Source organism: Trachinotus anak, unplaced genomic scaffold (genome assembly GCF_046630095.1).
Source record: "Trachinotus anak isolate AG129_WGS33_773 ecotype Australia unplaced genomic scaffold, CSIRO_AGI_Tana_v1 ptg000028l, whole genome shotgun sequence".
In the NCBI taxonomy this organism is placed as follows: Eukaryota; Metazoa; Chordata; class Actinopteri; order Carangiformes; family Carangidae; genus Trachinotus; species Trachinotus anak.
The window spans coordinates 11,810,266-11,827,429 of record NW_027273879.1 but is presented as its reverse complement, the minus strand read 5'-3'; the positions used below and the strand labels follow the sequence as shown (position 1 = coordinate 11,827,429).

The following is a 17,164-nucleotide window of genomic DNA, read 5'->3' as shown; positions in this document are numbered from 1 at the left end:
GTCATAGTCATCCATACTGGGATTGTTATCCTCTGTGCATCACTGTCATCATCTTTGACCACAAAAAGTCTTCATCAAAAACGGCAAATTTGCCAGAAGTTCATGGATGTTTTTTGAGCAGGGAACCAAAAACATGTAATTTCTGTGAGTCAGTGACTGAGAGTTACATGTTGGTTGGCAGAGTGGTGGACTCAAAATTTGGGGCAAACATTTTCCGTTACATCATCAGGCGGTGTTTACAGCTGATCCACAGCAATTGTTAATTTCAGATCCCTTTAGGAACTTTAAAAAAGAAAAAAAAAAAAAAACACCTTACGACAAATCTAGCAACTTTTTCAACAAACCTTAGCTATAGAAGAGAGTCACCCGTGCTGCCCCCGAGCAAGAGGCAACTCTCTCTGCATCTACTTTGCATCTATTCTCTCTTCTGACTTTCTCTCTGAGTGATCATTCTACAAGTAAATACAACTGAACAGCAGCACAGTCTTTGTCTTTAATTTAAGTGTATGGTTTGTTAGATGATGCCATGATTATAAAATCAGGTTTTTAGCAGTGGAAATGACTGCTGGTTAACATGTAGTCTTAAAGGCCCACATGTCAGTCACTATTTCATATTTGTTCCAATGTTTGATAAGAAACAGAAAAACACGTAAATGAGAACAGCTTTATTGTGGCTGTATTCAAATACTGTATTTGTGAGGACAAACAAGTAAACATATAAAGAGCTGAAACCGGCTGACACTAGGCAGAATGCAAATACATCACAATGAATTCATGCTAATTAGTGTATTATTATCAGCTTGTGACATTTAGCGACTTTTCCAGCAGGTTTTAGTTACTGTCCAATGAAAGCAGGTGTTTACAGCAGCTCCACAACAGTTTTGAACTATGTCCTCAATTTCACAGATTGACAATAAACAGTCCAGTCTTATACTGGGTTTTGACCCAGTCCTGTTTTCATTGTGTCAACACAACTAAAAAGTTAGTTGGTTGTTGTGTCATTCTCAAAGCACAGTTGTTTGCAGTCTTAAGTGCTACTACAAGATGTATTTGTGTGGGTATACATTAGGGCTGCACAATTAATCAATATGTAATCGAAATTGCAGCAAGGCCAAGTGCATTATCCAAATCGCAGGAGCTGCAAAAAAAAAAACTCTCTACATTTGAATTACAGGCAGGATGCTCCACACTGTCCATGCAAAGGTAGAGTTGAACATGGAAAACAGCAATCAGCATCAGAATCAGCAAATTCATTTTTTATGGACTTTCAACACCAGAAAAGAAACTGTCTGTGCTGTATTATAATTAACATTTGAATAATATTACTCAGTGTTGTTTGATAAAAAAAGATGATTGTTTTCTTTCTTTCCAGGGATTGCTCCAGTGTACTGCAACTTGTTTGGCCTGATGAGGGAAAGTGACCGGATATGGTTCCCTCCTAATCACATCTTTAAACTCGACCAGTCAGCCAGTGAGACCCTGCACTTCAGAATTAGGTAGACTGTGAGATTTTTTCATTTCCTCAAGATTTTTAGTTATTGTTTTCTTTTTTTCTTTGATTCCTTCTTACCGCTCTTGTGTCTTCTTCTGTCCAGGTACTATTTTCCTGGCTGGTATAACAACACCAATTCATTCTATGCCCACCGCTACGGTGTGTCTAAGGGGATGGAGAGCCCTGTGATTGATGATTGTGTAATGGGATACCAGTTTTTTCAGGTTCGTATCATGACCCCCCACCTTATGTCAGATTAAGTGTGTTATCTTCTTCTGCATAGGGTAGTTTGTAGATTTGCTCTATGTCTTTGTATTTGTGTTTGTCAAACTTAAGTTTTACTCTCCATCTGTAATAATAATTTATAATGTGTAATTTGTATATTTTGGGTGTAAACCAGAGGACACTGTCGTCAAGACTAATGCCTCCTCCTCAATCTCCATCACACCCTTTTTTCTTTCCTGCTTTGCTTTTTTCATGTAATGATAAGAAGAAATGTTGGGTGGTGTGAGATTAAAAAGTGCTTGTTCCCCTCTTTCTTTGACTGAGTGCCAGTCTATCTGTCATGACAGCCCATTCTTTGTGCAAGTTGAGAAAACAGGAAGTGGGGTAGTAAGAGTGTAAAAGAAGCACAAAAGGGGAACGAGAGTATCTCAGGGTTCTTTTGACTCTGTGTTTCTGCGTCTGTGCCCACATGTGCGTCTTGTGTATGTGTTGTTTCAAAGGTTTCTGCTTTTTTTTCCCTTTCCTACTTGTGCAAACTTGGCAGCCCCGTTCGGCTTTGTTTTTATCTGCGCTGACACTGACCTACAGAATGTTTGATACATACAGTTGCAACAACTTAAGCGTTAATGAGTTTGTTGATGAAACATTGAATTGAAAGGAGATTCCTATTTAAAATACATTGTTTTTATCACGACATAAATTTTCATGTGCCATAAAAAGTTTGTAATCTGTCTGATTACTGATCATTTGGTTGATAGATTTACTGTATAAATCTAGGATTTACTGAATTTGAAAACGTGGAGTCTGACAACCAAATCCAAAAAAATAAAACTCTTCTATGCTTGTTTGTATTTAATGAGTCACCCTTTAATTCATGTTCATACTGTGTACCCTCCTCCCCCTCCCCCTCCCCCACCCAACCACCTCTCTCACTTTATTCTTCTACTCCTTTCTCCTGGATCTGATATTGTGAATTTGTTCATCCATTTTTTTGGATCTTGTGTTTTTTTTTTCATATCTTCCTCAGTGGCGTAGTGACTTTCTTGATGGCTGGGTTCAAATCCCGGTGAGCCACGAGTCCCAGGAGGAGTGTCTGGGCATGGCGGTGCTGGACATGATGAGGCTTGCTAAAGAGAATGGTCAGTCACCAGTGGACATCTACAATGACACCAGGTAGGATGCTCTCACTCACTAGAAAGACCACAATAATGTGACCATATTTTGGGTGTGTGCTGCTGCTTATATACAATTTTTCCTCTAAACTAGGGGAAAGCAAAATGATCTCAGAAAAAAAAAAAATGTAGTAATGTGAATATGAAGGCTAACCTGGTAGACTCATCACTCTACTCAGTCAAAAATATGTTCAGAAATGTAAAGCAGACTTTAAGACCAGGAAAATAAAACATTCAACCTGTGTTACTGTTTGAACCAAAATTTCTTCTCTCTCTCACCTAAATAATGTAAAATGCTTGCTGTTAAGCTGGCGTGCATGTGGTAGAGCTTATGAATAACGATTTCAAAGCAGTGTGACAGGCTCCACAGGACACAGTGAGCATCAAGATAGTTTCATACGTGTGTGCATGCAGCACAATGACTTATCTCTGTGTGAGATGATATTTCAGTTGGAAATGTGTCTATAATATCTGATATATACTGCATGTTTACACTGCGTCCATACTTGAAATGTGATTTCTCCTCTTTCATTATGATCACTCATCATTAATATTATTTGTTTTACATTACTTTTACCTTTACATGACTTTATGTGATGATTATTGGCTGATTCTCCTGACCCTGACATGGACTCAGCACGTCAGGGTCAGGAGGCACACTGGTGTTTGCTCTTTTAACTTTGTTTCCTCTTTCACTTGCCCCTCCCGTCTCTCTTTATTTTTCTCAATATTTCTTCTATATTCCTTCCTCTTTTCATAATTATCAACTCCATCCGCACCCAACCACCACCCGTCTTGGACCCCTCCCTCCCTGCTTCTAGCTACAAATCCTTCCTGCCAAGATGCATGCAAAGCCGTATCCAAGAATATAACATCTTGACTCGGAAGAGGATCCGCTATCGCTTCAGGAAGTTCATTGAGCAGTTCAGTGAATGCAAGGCCACGGTGTGTAACCTCAAGCTCAAATACCTAATGAGCCTGGAGATGCTGCTGCCCTCCCTCTACTCTGAGCGCTTCCAAGTCACCGACCTCTCCGCACGTGAGGTTACCATCGTTGTCATGGGCAACAAGGGCATCCAGTGGTCAAAAGGGAAAGAGGACGAAGGAGCAGAGGAGGTGAGGACGAGGAGATGAGTTCATGTTGCCATGGCAATGCATTTGTACATTACCAGTCAGCCACGCTAGCTGTAATGGCAGTTTTTTTGCCAATAGATGGAGCTCCAGGAGTTGGTTAAAATGCCAGTCACACCAAACATGCCTGTGTGTGCATGCCTCTTCATCTAATACAAATGCAAACTAATATTTAATACTCTTTTTGTGTCTCCAGGAGCTACAGACGTACTGTGACTTCCCAGAGGTGATTGACATCAGCATCAAACAGGCCAATAAAGAAGGCTCTGCGGAGAGTCGCATAGTTACCCTCACCAGACAGGATGGCCAGATCCTGGTACAGTATACTCTACTTCATGCTCTGTTTGTTTTTGTTTTATTCTAATCTAATTATATCAGGAAGATGTTTCCTAATGACCACATACCTGTGCTTTGTGCTCCAGTGGTTTGTTACAAAATCTGGTCTTCACCTGTTTGAAAGACAATTTTGACCAGCAAATTAGTTAGAGGATATAAAGATCACCAGTTTAACTTATTTAGTATCACTATCACAACTAGACTGACACACTGACCTATTTTTAACGATTTTCCAAGTGTACCGATTGGTAACTCTTAAATGCATAGATATACTGATTAAAATGTTATTGTTTACATTCATTTAAAGTTCTAAGCAAGTACTAAGTGATTTATTTTTGTCTTCCTCTGCATCCCGTCTCTATGTCTCTTCCTGACCACAAAGGAACTGGAGTTTCATTCCCTATCAGAAGCTCTGTCATTTGTATCATTAGTTGATGGATATTACAGACTGGTCGCTGATGCCCATCATTACCTGTGTAAAGAAGTGGCTCCACCAAGACTTCTGGAGTGTATTCAGAGCTACTACCATGGCCCTGTGTCGTAAGTGTCACATATATGCACAGATGCAGTACATCAGACATGTACTTGGGCACCCATAGCCACAGAACCATTCACACATACACAAAGACACATTCTATGTCTTTGTTCACAGGATGGAGTTCACGATTGATAAGCTGCGTCGCTCTGGTAACCACCAAGGCCTGTACATCCTTCGCTGCAGCCCAAGGGACTATGACAAATACTTCATGTCCTTTGTAGTGGGGGTAAGCAGTTAATGTTGGCTCACCATCAGCGTGAAGCACAGTATTTTTCATGTGACTGTAAAAATAGATCTTTCTACACAGTCTCTGCTGGTTGATTGACATTAGGAACCCCAATCTGTCAGCCATGACCACATGAAGCCTAGCAGACTAGATTATCAGACCAGATTATCTCCTGCATTGGCATAGTAATGTGAATGCAATGAAGCGCTTGGTATAACAGTCTTTATTCAAAGTTGTTCTATTGCAAAGTTGTTGGGACTGAGAGAGGTTTAGAATTTACTGCAATGACAGATTTTTTTAGGTTATTCATATCTTATGTGTTATGAAACTGCCAAGGATTGTCCTTTATACTCTGTTCGATTAATATTGCTGTCATTTAACAGCAATTGATTTATTTTTTTTCTCTTGATTTTCAGTATGAAACTATGGTGGACTACAAGCACTGTCAGATCATGAAGACAGAGTCAGGGGAGTACATTCTGAGTGGAGCCAAGAGGAGCTTCGGCTCACTGAGGGAACTTCTGCACTGCTATCAAAAGGAGGCGCTGCGCACAGATGGTTACACATTTCAGCTGACCAAGTGCTGCCCACCCAGCCCCAAAGGTCAGTGTTCACAGACAAACATACGAGGTACAAGGTAAACCTTACTGCCATTTATACAGACCATACGGTACACTGACACAAACATGTATCCCTACACAGGTAAACATCACGCATTCCCCTTACTTAAAATCCACTTACTTAAAATATGAGCTTCTTTCCCTAAAGGCACAGCTGAGACTCAATCTTTTGTTCATTGTTTTTCCTTTTAAAAATGAAATCTTAAGAACAGTTTTTCGAAAGAGGAGTCCCTTGAATTCTCTACTGCTGCAGTATATGAATTAATAAGGTGGATTTAATTACATTATTGCATCATTGCAACATCTGACAGAATAAACTGTGCAGTTATAATCTGGGAAACAGGACACAGCACTACATTCATTCAGCACATTAGCTCGTAATCTTCAGCACGCTGCTGTCTGAGTTCCTTAAGATTTAGCTTCAGAGCTCCTTCTTGTTTTCCTGTTTATATGCTCCCATTATCACCTTTTCACCCATAAACATAAACAGCTTGGCACAATATCAATTAAAGTGAAGACAGTTTTGAAGAATTCCTGGAGAAATGTTAAGTCGCTGATTGAAATGTATCAAAAATAAACTGTAGGACAGATGCAGCAGAATCAGTCTTATTCTTTAAATAGTCAGAAAGTCAGATTTTTACTGCCCAGCACAACTTGGTCATTATGTCTCTGTAGGGTTTTGATGAATTACTAATTACTACTAATGACTATGATTACATCACTAGGTTTCCAGCTGGCAGAACTCTAAGTTTAGAATTAGTCGCTGTTGCATATCTACTCAAATTTGCCTTTTTAACATTGTCACATTGAAAAGCAATAACCCTGCTGTAGTGTTAATCAGATGTGGTGTCAAAATGTGAGTGATGGAGCTTAATCCCTGTCCACTTTTACATCTCTACAGATAAATCCAACCTGCTGGTGTGTAGAAACAATCAAGGCGCAGATGTTCCTCTGTCCCCCTACCTCCAGAAACACATCAGCCAAATGGTCTTCCACAAGATCCGAAAAGAGGACCTTGTCATTGTAAGATAACTCTCTTTGACATCTTGTTTTAGCCTTTTCTATCAGCAGAAAAATGTCTATAGACACATAACTAGGCCACCTCTTTAGTCTTAGTAGGTTGTACACACACATTGTTCATTGTACATATATTCTAATTGTGAAAGCACATTAAATGTAAAACCAAAATATAGTGATGCAGGCCTTTTGTAGAAAAGGTAACAGGCCTCAGCTGGACTCCTGCAGGGTCAGTGAGGTTGATGCAATTAACAAAAAGACTTCCTCAGTCTATTGACCTACTGTAGCTCAGCGTCATCAATAGCAGTCCCTGTGGACATGTGAGTGCACCGTGTGTGTTATGTGTGTGCATGTCACAGTGTGAAAGCCATACTTTCACCTCAGTGACTGGTCCATTTCCATCTCATCATATTTCTGTTATTTGAGCACTTGAAGTTATGTACAGCAGGTCTTTCACAGGAAAACCACAGAATCCGTTGAAAGCACCCAGGGGTTTTTCCTTCACTGCTGAATTGTCTTCTCACTAATTTTTTTTAGCAGATTCAACAAATATCTCATCTTCCTGTTTGAACTTGGGTTCAGCTGTGTCGTGCAATTATTTCAGAGCTTTAAATGTACACTTAAATTTATTTTGTTGAATCTTAAGCAGTGAAAGTCATTTGGTTGGATTCTCTCTGCCTGAGTTGCAACATGGTTCTGGTGGAGGGGGGGCAGGAGTGGGCATTATTGAGTTTGATTTCTGGTCTGATGAGCACGATTGAATGGGTGACTAAGTTACTCCTTGGCACGTCTCTGTTGCACTTCAGAGACATATCTGAAGCACTTGGCACTTGAAATCACAACAATGAGAACAATATTCTAATAAAAAATAAAATAAAATAAAATTGTGAGATGTCAAGCAGGAGTTAATTTCATTTTTCATGAAATCCTAAACTGAGAAAATGTGTGTCAGGCTGTACTAAATAATCTGCTCTATGTACGGTAATCATCACACTTTCAGTCTCATATTGGCGCTGTCTTTATGGCTATGCTTTGTAATCTATCATTGTGTACAGTCCTGGGTAGAGAGCAGTGTTTAGGGGAGAACCTCTTTGACTTAGAGAAAATGTGCTCTGCATCCTTTCCAAAGCAGCTTTTTAACATGACAATAAAACTGTGTTTTAGAATGAGAGTCTGGGTCAAGGAACTTTCACCAAGATCTTCTGCGGTGTGAGGAAGGAGCTGGGAGACTACGGAGAGATACACCAGATAGATGTCGTTATCAAGATCCTGCACAAGGCTCACCACAATTATTCAGAGGTGGGTTTGTTGACCAGGCAAATGATTGGATCTGATTCAATGAAGTTTTCAAATCAAATTCTCTTTCCTTCTTGTCTCTCTCGTTCTCTCCATCACAGTCCTTTTTTGAAGCAGCCAGCATGATGAGCCAGCTCTCCTACAAGCACTTACTCCTCAACTATGGTGTCTGTGTTTGTGGCGATGAGAGTAAGTACACACACACACACACACACACACACACACACACACACACACACACACACACACACATTATTTAGGTTATAATCACCTGACCAATCAAATGGCAGTTTTAAGATCTGTGTAGAAGTGAAAGATGCTGAGAACAAGACAAAACAGATTGTATGGGCAGTCTAACATGCATGAGGAATCAATACAAGGAATCAAACAGAGAAGAAATAAGGTTTCTGACCTGTTGACTTGTTATGTGCTCTGCCCTGACCTTCCACCCAGACTGGGTAGGGTTCAACAAGTCACTAATGGGCCTCTGCAGTCTTGATTTTTACTCTACCTGCAACTGCCCACACACATCAGAGCAGTGTCTGGAAACCTTTACCATTCACAGGAGTGACTGCAGGGAAAGCAGAAAGGACCTAGATTTTTGTCTATTCTTCATCATTACAGTTAGCTGTGGATTGTATAAATGGTATGGACAGTACACTGGTATGAATTTGCCCTACGATATGGATTATGACTACACTTTGCTGAACAGTAGGGCCCACACAGAGCTAAAGTGGCAATGACTTAACTACACCAGTGGGAGGCAGTAATGCACTAAACCCTGCCTAGTCTGCCGGAAAATAAGATGATTCACCAGTGAATCTTCTGGAAGATATAAGGCTGAAAGCACAGTACACAACGAAGAAGAGGATGAGGAGTTGGTAAAAAATACCAGCGCAATGGTTCAAGGTTAAAAAGTCAGACGAGCAGATAAAGAAAATCTCCAAATTATGTCAAATGACAATGTGCTGTGATGTTGAACACAGGTTGTAGTTTGAAAAGTAAAATCATCTCCCTCTCTTCTGCCTGACAGACATGATGGTGCAGGAGTATGGTAAATTTGGTTCTCTGGACACCTACCTGAAAAAGAATAAAAGCTGTGTCAACATCACGTGGAAGCTAGAAGTGGCCAAGCAGCTGGCCTGGGCTATGCACTACCTGGTAAGGCTACTCACATATACAAACACGGTCACTCACACTGTTTTCTGTCAAACTAAAATCAAATGTAATAAGAAATACCTTAACACCAAGGCATTTTATGTTGTTCCTGACGTTTCTGCACACAGGAGGATAAGAACCTCATTCATGGAAATGTCTGTGCCAAGAATGTTCTTCTGATCAGAGAGGAGGATCGCAAGACGGGCAGCCTGCCCTTCATCAAGCTCGGTGACCCTGGTATCAGCATCACTGTGCTGCCCAGAGAAGGTGAGATTCATGGCTTCATGTACTGTCCTGATGTGAGAAGACACACTAGTGTGATGCCATGTGGGAATAATGTTCACCAACATAGTTTTCCTTTGGTATGATTGTCTCAGTAGCTGACGGGGACAAAGTTTGGTCAGCCAACCTTTATTTAACAATTTCTACTGTCATATTCCCTATCCCTAACTTCTGCTCCATTACTGTGAATGTGCCATTGTTAGCCTGCTGTCCTAAGGCAAGACCGTTCAAGAACCATCAACATGATAAAATTTAAAGTTATGCCACAGAAGACAGCAGCAACAACAAAGAGAGTTATCAAAACATAAATGCAGGCCATACAAAGCAACTGGAAACTGTGATAAAATTTACAGTGGCGCCACAGAAGATAGCAGCAGCAAAAAAGAGGGTTATCAAAATGAAAGCACAAGCCATGCAGCACGAAGCAACCAAAACCACCATTTACATACTGACATGGGGATCAGCAATAAAAAGTAATTAGAAATAAAATAGAGGAATCAATATATTGATCTTGCTAAATGAGTTGTGAGATAGAGTTATAAGAGAACTTAGAGGGTTGTTAATAAAATATCAATAACTATTCCATGCATACATTCATACATACCCAAGCCATGCAATGCTGACCCCAATGGCAAGGGGCAAAGGTCATGGGAAAAGTTAGCAGCACATAGGACAATAATATCAGTAAAATGTGCAGTGTACAATGTAGATTAAAAATGTTCATGTGACTGCTGAAAAGCCAGGCCTTGAGGCGCTGAGTGAAGGCGTGGTAACAGGAACAGTTGCTTATTTTGGTTGGTAGGGTGTTCAGTGTTCCAGACGTTCTTATAGAAAAACACGATTGGCTGAAGGAGCTGGGCCTGAGAAGGATTATTCATTCATATTCATTCAATCTTGTTTCTCTTTTTTTTTCTCTTCATGTCTGTTCATCAGTACTGGTGGAGCGTATCCCATGGGTGCCCCCCGAGTGCATTGAAAATCCCCAAAACCTGAGTTTAGCCACGGACAAGTGGGGCTTCGGGACTACCCTTTGGGAGATCTGCAGTGGAGGAGACAAACCACTCAGCACTCTGGATTGCTCCAAGGTCATGAAAACAAAGGATGCACTGAGAGTATTGACTTATTGAGAGTGAAAGGAATAGTTCAGCATTTTCGGGAAATGTTGAATAAAGAGTAAAAATAGAGTTGCCACTGGGTGCCTTGCCACAGCCACTCCAAAAGGTCACTGCTCTCAGCTGAGAATTAGCTACAACAAATAAGCCAGTGTAGAACCACAATGTGTCATTTTCCGTCCTAGGATTTTACCTATTTAACAAACAAGATGTAGCATGTTCAATTTTTAAAACTTTTTGACAGAGGCAGGCTCGTCATTTCCAAATGCGTCCAGTCTATGCTAAGCTAAGCAAATGATCACTTTTCCAAAATGTTCAACTATTCCATTAACTCTTTTATTTTTTATTTTTTAATGAAAAGCACAGATTGTTATTTAAATCATACTCTTGACTCTTTTAAGAAACACCTCTCTCCTTAGCATCTTAACCAGTTTCCAACCCAGGTCGAAAACATGCAGGTCCTGACTTTTGCTCTTTTCCTCTGCAGAAGAACTTGTTCTACGAGGACAGGCACCAGCTGCCGGCTCCCAAATGGACAGAGCTGGCCAATCTGATAAACAGCTGTATGGACTACGAGCCCTCACACCGACCATCCTTCAGGGCAATTATCAGAGATCTCAACAGCCTCTTCACACCAGGTAGGAAGACAAATTGAAAAAAACAAAAACGTGAATTTCTGTTTGTCACTTTTTAAAGGTCAAGACTTCCTCTTCACATCTGGCAGACAGATCTAAGGATCATGGGAATTTAATGGGTCCCACACATATTAATCATCCAGGGTTTTATCCAGATTTTGTATAAAATGGCTTTGTGTGCCTTGTCGTGTTGCAGACTATGAGCTGCTGGTGGAGAGCGACATGGTGCCCAACAGGACTAGAGGCTTCGGTTTCCCATGGGCCTCTGAGAGCCAGGAGCCCGCCCAGTTTGAGGAGAGGCACCTCATTTTTCTCAAGCAGCTGGGCAAAGTGAGAGAGACACACATACACACACACAGACACAGACACTCTGTAGAGATACCTTTATTACAATCATTTTCTTTTTCCTTTCCTTCAAGCTATGTGGATTATGTCCATAGGTGTGCACATGTTTTAAGTACTGAGCCCTATAAGCTTTATGCTATCTTCTCATGATATTTTCTGGATAGCAACTGTGCACAATTTGATAGGAAAGACTAAAAATCTAATTTACAGTAAATGATGTAGATCTGCCCCAAACTTTAATGTCTACTTCCCTGGCCTATGCCCCATCCCTCTACGTTGTCAGTTCAGCACTTTTTGTGTAATCCTGCTAACAAACAGACACAAGTGAAAATGTAAACTCCTTGGCAGAGGTAAAAACAATTTCTCAAAACAAAAAATCTATTTTTCCATCTGTAGATAATGCACATTGGTTTCTGTTGCAACTAATTCTTCCACTTGTGATTAGCCAGCTCAGTGATTCCATCCTAGTTGACGGGAATGCATCCAATTATATTTTGTGTTTTGCAATATTAAGATGTTTTTGAGATCTAGATGAAATCATAGCACTTCTTTCTGTTTGTGAATGTGTGTTCTCCCTCTGACCCCATGCTGCAGGGAAACTTTGGCAGTGTGGAGATGTGCAGGTACGACCCCCTGCAGGACAGCACAGGGGAGGTGGTGGCGGTGAAGAAACTACAGCACAGCACAGCCGAGCACCTCAGGGACTTTGAGCGGGAAATTGAGATCCTCAAGTCCCTCCACCATGAAAACATTGTCAAATACAAAGGTGTCTGCTACAGTGCAGGTATGAGCACATCTTCTGATGTCTACATGGTGGTCAGAAAAATCACAGCAAGGGGTGTGATCCTATATCCTGCTGCCTTCTCTCAGTTTTAAACCACTGTATTTGTATAATTTTACTTAATACTGGACTTACAAGGAAACTTGTGACACAGTATGACATAATGTTGTCATGTGTTAATGTATGATAATTTAATATTACCTCCCTTGAACATTTTGTTATACCTAATAACATCTTGACAGTCTCCATGTTCACTGCCTTAGGGCTTCAATGATGTTGTCCATGAAACAAATAAATCTAGATTTTTTTTTTTTCTGCAGGAAGACGGAACCTGCGGCTGATCATGGAATATCTCCCCTATGGCAGCTTGAGAGATTATCTCATCAAACACAAGGACCACTTTGATTCCAAGAAACTGCTGCACTATGCATCACAGATTTGCAAGGTGTAGTATGATGCACAGACTTTAAAGTTCATCCTGTCATACATACATATACTGGTGTACTGAACATTTGAAACCATATTCCCGGAGCTGGACTCCACTGTAACATGTAGCATGTAAAAATAAGGAGTTCAAGGTTCAAACTGGTCTAGAACTTTGTCTTTTTGATACATTTAAACACAATGTTTTAAATGGTATAAATTGTATCAAAAATGGCAGTGAACTGCCATATTGTGTATTCCATGTACTAACAAAATAAGTACACAATTAAACCAGTTCTCTTTCTCTGTGTGAACATATTCATAACCCATATACATGGTAATGACCCATGAATGAACTACTTTCTTCCAGGGTATGGACTACCTTGGCACAAAGCGTTACATCCACAGAGACCTGGCCACTAGAAACATTCTGGTGGAGAGCGAGATGAGGGTGAAGATCGGTGATTTCGGCCTGACCAAGGTGCTGCCGCAGGACAAAGAGTACTATACTGTCAGAGAGCCTGGGGAAAGTCCCATCTTTTGGTGAGGACAACACTTGCACATGTTTGTTAGCGGTTCAGAAAGTACTCTCATATTTTTGTTGATTGAAATTTATGAGGATGACGATTTGACACTTACTTGCCGTTTTACACGTTTGATGATAAAGATCGTATGATTCACACATGGAAAAATGATATATATAACATTTAGTCCTGTTTTTTAAGATGTGTTCATCATTGTGTACATCATGTGTTGTGGTGTTTTTCAGGTATGCTCCAGAGTCACTGACAGAGAGCAAGTTCTCTGTGGCATCAGATGTTTGGAGTTTTGGCGTTGTCCTCTACGAACTCTACACTTACAGTGACAAGAACTGCAGCCCACCAGTGGTACCACCCTTCTTTATTATTTTACATTTGCAATTGGAAACCATTTTCCTCTTATAACCTTAATTACTTTGACACCTGTCTGACTAACTTAACTGAGCTATGAAACAATGGCCCTGTAATTAGTGTGTACTGCAGTGTTGAGGAAATGACTTGATTGAGCACTCTGCTCCGTTGTAGAGCGATGTACTCAAAAACAGGAAATGCAGTTTGAATTTTTGAAAGTTTTACTAAGGTATTTTCACTCTCAACCACTCTTACCCAGGTGTTTATGGACAAGATGGGAAATGAAAAGCAGGGTCAGATGATTGTCTACCATCTGATAGACCTGCTGAAACAAGGATACAGGTTGCCTGCTCCTGATAATTGCCCAAAGGAGGTCAGTAACAACATATATACTTAACTTTGTTTTTCTCAGTTAATGTTTGAATAAAATGTTCCGTGATTTGTCTGTTGAGGGCAATGCAAATACACTGCTTGTATGTAAAATTAAACAGACCAGTCTCAGAAATTGCAGTAACTTGGATCTAGCAGCTTTTAAGTGATTGTCAGTATGCTAATATGCTAACAATGACAATACTAACACACTGATGTTAGGCAGGAGTAATGTTTACCATGCTTGCTATCATTTGCTAATTACCACACAAAGTGCAACTGAGGCTGACAGGTATTTGGTCATAAATCAAATTAGTGTATAAATAAAAATTTTGACCTGTTGTTCTGAAAAGTCAGAATATATAGAGAAGGTTAAGTGATTGTAATTCATTCTGGGGGGGGGGGGACGACGAGGACATAAATGTCTATATCAAACAATCCAATAATTGTTGAGACATTTCACTCAAAACCACAAATTTGAACTTCATGGTGGCGCTGGAGGAAAAGTCACAGGATCAAGCAAAGTCAGTAGAATTCATCTGCTGAGTATAATAGATATGCGCACCAAATGACATGGCAGTCCATCCAATGGTTAGTGAGAAATTAAAAACGAATACCTTGGCTGCTTCTAAAACTAGAAATCTGGCATTAATGCATTAATTCCCCCTGTTATATTTTCTTTTTTTGCATTAATGTTCTTCTGATGTTTCCTTCAGATTCACAAGATTATGACAGAGTGCTGGAGCAGTGACCCGAAACTGCGGCCTACTTTCAAGACATTAATCCACAGCGTGGAGACTGTACGAGACAGCAAGGACGGATGAGCGGCGTTCATCCCTGAACCTTTGAACTGTTAGGTGTTGACTCCTGGGAATCAGTCCTGAACAGAACAATGAATGTCTCTGTGATGTCTGGGTTTATGGCAGCAATGCAGTCACCGATCTGAAATATGCTTGTTTTTTTGTTTTTTTTCCTCTTGGTGCTCAGCCTGCCTGTCAGCCTAATTAACGTTTACGTAAATGAAGATGTTGGAGTGACGGCAGTATCCACTTTCTTAGCAGTTGATCCACTTCTTCCTATGGCCACATGGAGTATACAAGTTATCAGATACTACACTACATCTGACTCAGACACCAGACAAAAGATCATTTCTGATGCCTTCAGGAACATTTCATTCTGAGATTAATAATGGTCTTTGTGTTATTTGTAAATGCTGTGTTTTTGATGACAGTCATTGACTGGAGAAAGGAAATACTTTTATGAATCAAAGATTTTCTGTACCTAAAGTAACTTGTGTTGAATGTTTAAGTCTCAAAATTAATATCAGTGCCAAAAATGTATAGACAACCGATAAGCTGCCTTTTGTTGATACTTTTTACATTTATTGTAAAATAAAAAATGAACAATAGCTGATTTTGTTTAACCAAAGAGACCATGGGACTGTTAGCCATCTGACTGTACCTGAAATCAAGAACTTACAACTTTTCCGACCATTTTCACATCACTGAGCCAAATCCACCTGAACTGAACCTCACTGCACTGCTCAGGTGTGGTAATTTTATGAATGACTGGGACTGCACAGGTTTCCTCCTGCTGACGCCCAGACAGACTCTTGCTTGATACTTTTTAAGACTGCTGAAGCACAGCTGTACTTCTGTCATGAGGCGACCCACTATGAAGATCTCTACAAGTGGTTTTGGAGTCTGATTTCTTTTGTTACAGTGGACGTGTGTTTTACAGATATTCATTGCACATTGAGGATGATTGTGTGTTTTTCTGAGTGGATGAAACAACAGGAGAAACAGCCTTTCAGTGGTTTGCTACAAATACACCATTTGTCTACATAGAGGTCAAACTTAAGACAAACCGTGTTCTTTGTTTACATCATTTAATGCAAAGTGAAACCAATAAAATATATCAGAGAGATAGCAATAACTGCGCATTAAACTCTGTGAGACCTGGGTAGACAGTACAGTAGGGTCATATCATGGATTCATACAGTATTTTTTGAAGGATACCAGCTCGGGAAATGATTTTGCCTGTGTTATTAATTATTAACGGGTAAATATATATTTTATAAATACAGTTAAGATTTTTTCAATGTTAAAGGGCTTTGCTATCTGCCTGTAGATACCTAATGTAAAAAAAAAATTGCATGATGAAAGTCATGAAGGGAGGTGCTTTTACTTTCTGCAGTGGCTTGTTGCGAAATGTGTTTTTATTTAAAACCTACCTGAGTTTTTTTCATGTCATTGTTTTTTCCATCCTTTTAAAGATGTCACAGAGCGTGTTTTTGAGGGTGTCAGGAGAGTATGTGTTACGATGTGCATTACACTGTCAACTGCAAACAATATGCAGTGCTATTTTGTTTTTTTTTATGTTTACAACTTTTCAAGCCAAATGTTATTGACTAAAGTGTGGGATTTGAGACTGAAAGGTGAGACTAACTCAAATTTGAGGAACAGCATCTTTGTTTTTAATTTTCAAACCTAAAAAAACCCCCAAAATCAATCATTCTCCAAGATTATTCTATGCCATAAAAGTCAAGCCACACACACACACACACACACACACACACACACAAAACATGTCAAAAGATGTTGCAAAGGATGAGTCTGATGAGTTTGTATTTGCTTTGAGTAAGATTATTTTTTAATATTTTTTTTACTCATACATCTATTATGGTGATATATATGTACTGCTGTGTAATATCAAATGAGTATTTTGTGGAATGTGTATCATTTTCTATCCAAATAGATTCAGAAAAAAACAGATGGTAAAAAACAGGTTAAACGTGTGGTTCTTCGTTCTATTATTTCATATTTAGTGTGTTGCTCTGTGAAAGAAATTGAGCCTGGTTTTGTCATCTGATGGCCACATGCAGCTGCCTTTAATACATTTATGTGTATATATCGAGATGCATATGTAGAGGTGTGTATTCCAAGTGTGTATATACTTTTTATTAAACTAAACATACTGCAGTACTATGGACATGTGAATTGTACTTTTCTTAAAACCTAAATGTCGCTTGCTTTTCGGTAAGCACATAAAATGGTATCGTGTTTTGTTCAGAGGGTCATTTATGCGTCAGGAAGAGTTAAAAGAAAATAAAATCC

At 39.7% G+C, this 17,164-nt stretch overlaps 1 protein-coding gene across 2 annotated transcripts in view; it reads left to right on the top strand.

Annotated features, from left to right (window-relative positions):
- jak2a (Janus kinase 2a) overlaps positions 1 to 17,037 on the top strand; it is a 32,937-nt gene extending 15,900 nt beyond the window's left edge. For both annotated transcript variants that reach the window (XM_071465692.1, XM_071465693.1), the window contains exons 3-24: positions 1,373 to 1,496; positions 1,596 to 1,716; positions 2,745 to 2,890; positions 3,711 to 4,005; positions 4,217 to 4,336; positions 4,739 to 4,896; positions 5,009 to 5,120; positions 5,537 to 5,723; positions 6,642 to 6,763; positions 7,922 to 8,056; positions 8,155 to 8,242; positions 9,087 to 9,214; positions 9,340 to 9,478; positions 10,427 to 10,578; positions 11,093 to 11,243; positions 11,437 to 11,570; positions 12,180 to 12,369; positions 12,687 to 12,811; positions 13,160 to 13,332; positions 13,559 to 13,676; positions 13,939 to 14,052; positions 14,765 to 17,037. In XM_071465692.1, the coding sequence (XP_071321793.1) occupies positions 1,373 to 1,496; positions 1,596 to 1,716; positions 2,745 to 2,890; positions 3,711 to 4,005; positions 4,217 to 4,336; positions 4,739 to 4,896; positions 5,009 to 5,120; positions 5,537 to 5,723; positions 6,642 to 6,763; positions 7,922 to 8,056; positions 8,155 to 8,242; positions 9,087 to 9,214; positions 9,340 to 9,478; positions 10,427 to 10,578; positions 11,093 to 11,243; positions 11,437 to 11,570; positions 12,180 to 12,369; positions 12,687 to 12,811; positions 13,160 to 13,332; positions 13,559 to 13,676; positions 13,939 to 14,052; positions 14,765 to 14,872 (3,140 nt within the window). In that variant the 3' untranslated portion in view covers positions 14,873 to 17,037. The remainder of the gene's footprint in view (positions 1 to 1,372; positions 1,497 to 1,595; positions 1,717 to 2,744; positions 2,891 to 3,710; positions 4,006 to 4,216; positions 4,337 to 4,738; positions 4,897 to 5,008; positions 5,121 to 5,536; positions 5,724 to 6,641; positions 6,764 to 7,921; positions 8,057 to 8,154; positions 8,243 to 9,086; positions 9,215 to 9,339; positions 9,479 to 10,426; positions 10,579 to 11,092; positions 11,244 to 11,436; positions 11,571 to 12,179; positions 12,370 to 12,686; positions 12,812 to 13,159; positions 13,333 to 13,558; positions 13,677 to 13,938; positions 14,053 to 14,764) is intronic.
- The last annotated feature ends 127 nt before the right edge of the window (positions 17,038 to 17,164 follow it).